Here is a 7,979-nt window from a genome sequence, read left to right on the forward strand (position 1 = left end):
AGAATAGAAGGTTGTGGGTTAGAGTCAGAAAGGGAAAGTTATATAGCTTCTCATTTTAAAAAGGAAAAACTCCTTTGCATACTTCCTGGTCTGGAAATTATTTTAGTCATAGTGTACTTATAAAATCATGATTATTTGTTACTCGAGTAGACATTTTATATGTTAATGATGTTTCTGTGACGCTTTCTCCTGGAAGTGTGCTGTGTTTTGTCTCTGGAAGGTTGGGTGGTATAGGTAGGAAAATGGGCAGGGGCCACTGACACTTCTGTGAACTGCCTGTCCTGGCCAGCTTGTCACTGTTTGCATTTTGCTGTTGTGTCTGGGCCTTGGAACTTTGTCTTTATGACCCAGAATAGTGGCTGCCTTAGCACATACTCATCTTGAGCTCATCGTTGTGTTTTCCTGAGTTGGGTGATTTGAAGGTCAGCCTCTTCTTAGTCTGGGATGGCAGGGACTGGCACAGACTGGCACATCTGATTCTACCTAGCTTCATTGTGGTATTTTTTTGGGAGTTTCTAAAAAATATTTTTCTGAGGATTCAAAGAATGCAGAAATTTAGCAGATTGATTACCAAAAAATACAGTACAGCTTGATTATCCATATCAGAAATACCTGGGGCCAAAAATGTTTCTGGTATCAAGAGTTTTTCATATTTTGCATTTTTGCATCTGTTTTACCAGTCGAGTATCACTGGCCCCCACAGTCTGACATCTAAAATGCTCCAAAATCCGAAACGTTTTTATTTTGATGTTAGTGTGCAAATAGATTCAGAATTCAGATGTTCAGATTATAGATGCTCAGTCTGTGTGAATTTCTGGCCTTAGTCCCTCAGATGGTCAATAAAATAGAAAGTTCGATAAATCAGCAGGAAACTGTATTGTTGTCCTGGTGGGCTCTGTTTTGTTTTGTTGAGACAGGGTCTCACTATGTAGTTCAGACTGGCCTCAAACTCAAGGTGATCCTCCTGCCTCTGCCTCCAAAGTGCTGGATTACAAGCAAACCCACTGTGCCTGGCAAGGAAACATTATCTGAAACCGTGATGCCGTACAGCACCAGGCAGGAGTCATCACCTAGGTTCTCCCAGGTCAGTGCTATCACTGCAGTGGGGCCCTGCAGCCACACAGGACAGCAGTCTGCACAAAGTGGACTTGGACATGCAGGGAGCACAGCGAGTGAAACGCACACCCACGGGGACACAGTCGGTGGTGTCTTTTCAGAAAGCACAGATGAAGCCAGGTGTGGGGACACCGTCCTGTAAGCCCATCTCTGAGGAGGCGGAGGCAGGAGGACTGAGTTTTAGGCCCTGTCTGGAAGAGAGAAGATGGAGGGGAGTGAGTCTCAGGGTGACTGAATAACGAACCCTAGAATTCCAAGATCTGTGGCGAAAATCACGTTTTGGAGGGGGTTTCTGAAACCTGAAAGCTAATTTCTCTTCAACTCCTGTTAGGTATTAAAGCCAGTATTTTAATCTATTCCATTTGAATTATTTCTTTTGGATTAGAATTAACAGTTTTTTCAGGGGGGGTGCCAGGGATTGAACTCGGGACCTTGAACTTGTGAGGCAGGCTTCAGAACCACTGAAGTAAATCCCCAGCCCTAAAATTAACTTTAAAAGTACCAACTCTGGGGTTAGGATTTAGCTCAGTGGTGCCACCACCTGCCTCATAAGCACAAGGTCCCAAGTTCAATCCTTGGTACCCACTGCCCCCCCAAAAGAGTAGCAGGTCTTAAGTTCTTTAGGTGTTCAGAACACCTTTTAATTCTTCATTGCTGTTTTCCCTGAAAATACAGAATGAACCGCAGTTTCACATCACACATAAACATGGGACTTAATGTTTCCTCACCCCCTTCTTAGCAGGGCAGGGACTGGGTGTGGTGCTGTTCCTCAGGAGGGCAGAAGGAGGATGCAGGAACAGTGGCACTCTTGTGCGCAGTGTGCTTGGGATCGTAGCAGAGCTGGAGGAAGAAGAGGGCAGAGCCGGGCACGTGGCAAGTAACCTTGTGTGTGGGCCGAGGGCTTTGTCTGCTCCCTTGGAAGCCACTGCTCTGTGGCTGGCAGAGCAGGGAGGGATGCTGCGGGGGCAGCCCCACCTGTCCCTTGCCATCAAGTTTGATTCTTTCTGCAGCTGCCCAGGTGCTCAGGAATGGGTGTTGTGCAGGTAACCAAGCCGTTGTCCTTTACTTCGTGAGTTAAGATGCAGTGCTCACCTAATTCACAAGGCTGCAACACACTTCATTAGTAGTTTAAAATACATTAAATAGTTTTTAGGTGGTAGCACGCACCTGTAATCCCAGCACTCTGGAGGCGGAGGCTGAGACGGGAGGATCGTGACTTCAGGGTCAGCCTGGGCTACACAGCAAGTTAGAGGCCAGGCTTGAATACATAGCAAGACCCTGTCTTAAAAAACGTATGCACCTCTGAGTGCTGAATGCCTCTGCAAATGTCTGTAGAGACTGAGTGAACGCCCAGAGGGGTCCTCAGGCGCCGCCAGAGCTCTGCTCCTTGCTGTCACTTGACTCTGAGCAGCTGTACGTTGAGGCCGCGGCAGCCTCGGCAGGATGCTAGAGCAAGCAGGTTGTGTTTGTGGGTCAGCTTCCGGTGGGGCAGTATTAATAGCCCTGTTATTAGGAACCGCTTTCCTCTAAGGACTTGTTTAAATGTTTCTGCAGAAGTTGAATGTCCAATTTGTATTATTCCGAGGTGTAACCATTTACAGAGCAGTAAAAGTACGCTGGTGATCTGCAAACTCAGTTTCTCCAAGTGAGAATTAGACGCACTTGGTCTTCCGGCGGGAGGCGGTGGGGGGGCGGCCGGGCGGCCGGGCCTGCGCAACTGCAGCCGCCTTCGAAGCCACCGCCCTGCCCCGCCCTGCGCAGGCTCTGTGGGATGCAGGCGTCCCCGCGATTTCTCCCGTGTGGATGCGGAGTGCTTAGGGTGGAGGCGAGATGACTCATCGTTCACATAATTTCAGTGGTATCTGTGATTTACTTCTGGTATTGGGGTGTTACTTTTATTTTCTGCCTATTGCTTCAGTGTCATTTTGAAGACACATTTTATGTAAATGAGAGCGGTATTATGGAAATTTACAAAGTTGAGGGAGGAAATAGTTCATGTTATCACCACCTTGACACCTGTTTTAGCTTGAGTGCTGCTTTATATGCTCTGGTCCAAGCCCTTCCCTGTTACAGAGCAATCACAATGTGTGCCTGATTTTAGGCAAAATGATTTTTTTTTTTTTTTTTTTTTTAAGAAGCAGGGTCTCACTGTTATGTCAGGCTGGTCTTGAACTCACTGTGGAGCCCAGGCTGGCCTTGAACTCCTGGCAGTCCTCTTGCCTCAGCCTCCCAAGTGCTCAGATCACAGGCGTTTGCCATCATGCCCAGTTTAGACAGCATAATTTGATTGTATAGCCACATTTGAATGGTTAAAAGAATCAATCCATATAGGGCTTTTAATTTTTTTATATAGGATTGATTTATTTATTTTGGTACAGGGATGAAACTCAGGACCTTGCACTTTCGAGGAAGACTTGGTGCAACTGAGCTAAATCCCCAGCCCAGATAGTTCTTTTGTTGTTGCTGCTGTTGTTTCGTTTTTTGAGACATTGTCACTATGTATTTCAGGATGACCTTGGATTCATCTCTGTAGCCAGGTTGACCTTGAACTTGGCATTTCTTCTGCCTCAGCTTCCTGGGTGCTGGGACTAGAGGCATGTGCCACCACACACCCTATGTAGTTTATTTTAATAGTCATTTTGGTTTAAATTTTGGCATCGCCTAGGAGTTTCTCTGGTGAGAGTCCTACACTAGAAGAAGGACATGCTGGGCCTGTTGGTTGCGCGCACTGTCTTGTTCTGGTGATGCAAGGCCTGGTGGGCAGCAGGAACTTGATCCTGGGGTTCTGCACTGTTTGGCCGGTGGTTCTCCCTGGTTGTGGTCTCCTTGCCTTGTGATCCGGATAGAAGAGGCCTGGGTGCCCTTGCCTCAGCAGCACTGGGTAGCAGTGCCCTTGGTAGGCAGGCCCTTTGGTCCTGGACGAGCTGTGAATGCCACTGTGTGGTAGCACAGACCCACATTCCCGCTGCAGGACAGTTTCTCGAACACCCGTCAGCTGTGTGCAGCTTCCCTGAGACTTCCTCTTCTAGCTAAGACACAGAGCTGGCAGTTCCACCTGGTGTGGCAGGGCTCAGTTCAGAGGCAGTGCCCACAGCCCTGTGGTGCTCTGTCCACGCTGGCCCGCACCCAAGAGGAGACAGCGTGCTTTTCTAGCAGCTGGGAGTCCTTTGCATGTAGTGTTCTGCCACCACTCCTAGCCCCCACCAAAGTAGTTGAGGAGAATTGCCAGTATGTCTCTGTCTTCAGTGGGAATCTTGTTCTTTTTTAAAAACTAACAGAGCAATAGCATTTGCATGGATCCTCTACACCCAGATGTCAGCTTTTTAGTACTTAGAAACCTTAGTGCCCACCCGCCCCTGCACCGTGCACTTTTACCTCTCATGAGTCCAGGCTCCAAGGAAGAATAACAATTTCCCAGGGAAAGCTTAGCCTTGGTGTCAGGCTGAACTTTGTTTAATCCTCATCCAGAACTTTTGTTGACATGCATTTCTCACAGTATGCATGGCAAAGGCAGTTTTTCTAGCATGGTTCAGGCTTCTCATGGATTAGTACTTGAAGTACAAGTTAGGATTTCTTATTCAGACCTAAAAATTTTTATTTGACTTTTCTTTTAGTGTTAGGGATTGAATTAAGGACCTGGTGCATATAGGCAAGTTCAGTAGCACTGAGCTTTCCCCAGCCCTTTAATTTTTAGATTTGACTTTGAATTATTTAAAGTTTTACCCTCGTGTGTCTTGAGGCTGCCTTATTGTTGCATCTAGTGAGATGTTTTCCTGTTGTTGCTTTGTTTTGCACTGGGAAGTGAACCCAGGGCCTTTACACTGAGCTACACCCCCACCCCATTTTATTTTTTAAGACATGGTCTCACCAAGTTGCCCAGGTTAGGCTCAAACTTTTGATCTGCCTCCGCCTCCTGAGTGCTGGGATTGGGGATGTCCCTGACAGCAGCTGTCTGGAGGAGCCTTGCACTGCCGCCTCCCTGTGTGCACCATGAGTCAGCCCTGAGGATGCTCGCTCCAGTGCACTCCGGCAGCTGGTACAGTGGGGGGACCATCCTGACACCTCGCCTGTGCCCCCTGAGAACTGCTTCCCACAGCCCAGGCCAGACTGCCTATGATGAGGCAGGCAGGTGAGCACACCGCCTGCCCACCAGCTCACCCAGCAAGTGAGTGACAGTCACACCTGAGACAGGAAGGATAGGAAGAGAAAATGACGGCACCCCAGCAGCTCAGTGGGATTTTGATTGGGTGCCTTGTTAATGTGCCCATGCCCTTATTTAGGTGCTGGGGCTGAAGTGAGGCCTCACACACTCCCTCTCCCTGGGCCGGGTCCTTAACCCTATGAAGCTCTGATCTGAGACCAGCCGCTCCATGTCCCACGTCATGCCCAGCCCCCGGGGGCTTTAAATGTGAGATCGGCAGTGGGACAACAGTAATCACTCTGTGCAGTTGACAGCTAAGAAATTGGAAATGTTGACATGAATGTGATATATTTATTATGATTTTTAGAGGATGTTGGTGATGAAGGAGAAGAGGAAAAAGAATTCATTTCGTATAACATCAACATAGACATTCATTACGGGGTTAAGTCTAATAGGTGAGTAGTGCAGCCATACCATGGTACTGTATTATAATCTGTCTTGTTGTCTCCAGTTATAATTTGTGATTGCAAATGAACGTAAATCTTAACTGACTCAAAGGTGAGTGAAGTAGTGCATGCCTGTAACCTAACACTTGGGAGGCTGAGGCTGAAAGATTGCAGAGTTCGTGGCCAGCCTGGGCTATTTATCGAGAAATGGTTAAAAAAAAAATCTTACTTGACTCAGATAAGAACATTAAAAAAGAAATTCAGAAGAGCTTTGCTTGTTAAATTTAGCATCTTATCCTTGGTTTCATATTTATAAATTAAGAGGATTTCTAAGATTTTTCTGTTTTGGGGGTTTTTGTTTGTTTTTTGAGACAGCATCTCACTATGTAGTTTAGACTAGCCTTGGATTTACTGTGTCTCCTTGGTGGCCCTCAAACACACAGTCCTCCTGCCTCAGCCTCCCAAATGCTGGGATTACAGGTGTGGGACACCATACTCAGCCCCAAATTGATCTTAATTCTAATTCTTTTTTTTTTTTTTTAATACTGGGGATTGAACTCAGGACTTTGTGCTTGGGAGGCAGGTGGTGGCACCACTGAGCTACCTCAGCCCATCATGAAAGTGGTCAATGCACACTACCAGGTGTCCTGCCTTCCAGAGAGGTTGTGCTGTTTTATACTCCAGTAGATAAATTTATTTATTTATTTATTTATTTATTTATTGGTACTGGGGATTGAACTTGTGTCCTTGTGCTTGCGAGGCAGATAGCAGAACCACTGAGCTAAATCCCTGGCTCCAGTAGATAAATTTAAATGCACGAATATTACAATTTTTTCCATGTTGTCAGAAACCTCTTTACATACTTGGAGTAAGTTCAGAATTACCAGGTGGTGTGATCAGTAGATAGGGTCCCCCTCAGCACATTCAAGTAGAGTTAGAGTTTTATATAACAGAAAGGCTACAGTTACCGAACCTGATTAGGAATGATTAGGCTTTGTTCTAACGTCTCCTGCTGCTTTCTCTCAGTTTGGCGTTCATCAAGCGGACTCCTGTGATTGACGCAGACAAGCCGGTCTCTTCACAGCTGCGAGTACTCACGCTCAGCGAGGACTCGCCCTATGAAACGCTGCACTCTTTCATCAGCAATGCGGTGGCACCTTTCTTTAAGTCCTACATCAGAGAGTCTGGAAAGGCAGACAGGTGAGATCCATTCTTCCTTCTTCCAATCTCATTCAGTGATCAGGACAGTGCAGAAGATGACCTAAACTGAGGAGCTGGGAGGACTCGTTGGCGTTCATAAGCATGTGCATTGTTACTGTTTGACAAGCCTGAAATAACACAACCAGGTGACGAAGCTGTGGCACACTTGCTGCGGTGGGCTGCTGGCATCATTGAAGGCCCTGAGGATTGCCATCATGGTAGCAGGGTCTGTGGAGAGTGGGAGAGCCCTGACACTGAGATTACTTCATACCCTTATAGGGATGGTGACAAAATGGCTCCTTCTGTTGAGAAAAAGATTGCAGAGCTGGAAATGGGCCTCCTGCACTTGCAGCAGAACATTGAAATCCCAGAGATCAGCCTGCCGATCCATCCCATTATCACAAACGTGGCCAAGCAATGCTATGAACGCGGCGAGAAGCCTAAAGTCACAGACTTTGGAGATAAAGTTGAAGACCCGACTTTTCTCAACCAGTTACAATCTGGAGTTAACCGTTGGATCCGAGAAATTCAAAAGGTAAGATTAGCACAGTGTTGATGTGATGTGTAAGAGTGTCAGGGAACGGTGGTGAGAGTGTTGGTGGACCCTGCCCTGGCTGTGGCCTGCCGAGTCCATCCATCTGGGGGACACTGTTGACATGTTACCCGGGAGACCCTGCTCTCAACCGTCTCCTGCCTTTGACCTTGCTCTCAACAGTCTCCTGACTTTGATTCTGTCAGGGACAGAATCCACCTGGATATAAAATTCACTTCTTGTCTGTCAGATGGTGAATACCCTTGAATGTATTTTTATCTCCAAAGGTGACCAAACTTGACCGAGATCCTGCCTCAGGAACTGCTTTGCAGGAAATCAGCTTTTGGCTGAACTTGGAACGTGCGTTGTACCGCATCCAGGAGAAGAGGGAGAGCCCAGAAGTTCTTCTGACACTAGACATCTTGAAACATGGCAAGCGTTTCCACGCCACTGTCAGCTTCGACACTGACACAGGTGAAAACCACGGCTCTTAAGTGGATTGTTAACTTTTTTTTTTTTTTTTTTTTTTTTTTTTTTTTTTTTT

At 46.9% G+C, this 7,979-nt stretch overlaps 1 protein-coding gene across 3 annotated transcripts in view; it reads left to right on the forward strand.

Annotated features, from left to right (window-relative positions):
• The first annotated feature begins 2,931 nt into the window (after positions 1-2,931).
• Dync1h1 (dynein cytoplasmic 1 heavy chain 1) overlaps positions 2,932-7,979 on the forward strand; it is a 46,718-nt gene continuing 41,670 nt past the window's right edge. For 2 of the 3 annotated variants that reach the window (XM_010607218.1, XM_010607219.1), the window contains exons 1-5: positions 2,932-2,974; positions 5,625-5,712; positions 6,730-6,903; positions 7,183-7,438; positions 7,723-7,909. In XM_010607218.1, the coding sequence (XP_010605520.1) occupies positions 2,947-2,974; positions 5,625-5,712; positions 6,730-6,903; positions 7,183-7,438; positions 7,723-7,909 (733 nt within the window). In that variant the 5' untranslated portion in view covers positions 2,932-2,946. Of the gene's footprint in view, positions 2,975-5,217; positions 5,246-5,624; positions 5,713-6,729; positions 6,904-7,182; positions 7,439-7,722; positions 7,910-7,979 lie in introns of those variants that run through there. The other variant, XM_010607220.1, reaches the window with a different exon arrangement.

The sequence above is a fragment of the Fukomys damarensis genome, unplaced genomic scaffold (genome assembly GCF_012274545.1).
Source record: "Fukomys damarensis isolate Sample0158 unplaced genomic scaffold, DMR_v1.0_HiC HiC_scaffold_21, whole genome shotgun sequence".
Lineage (NCBI taxonomy): Eukaryota > Metazoa > Chordata > Mammalia > Rodentia > Bathyergidae > Fukomys > Fukomys damarensis.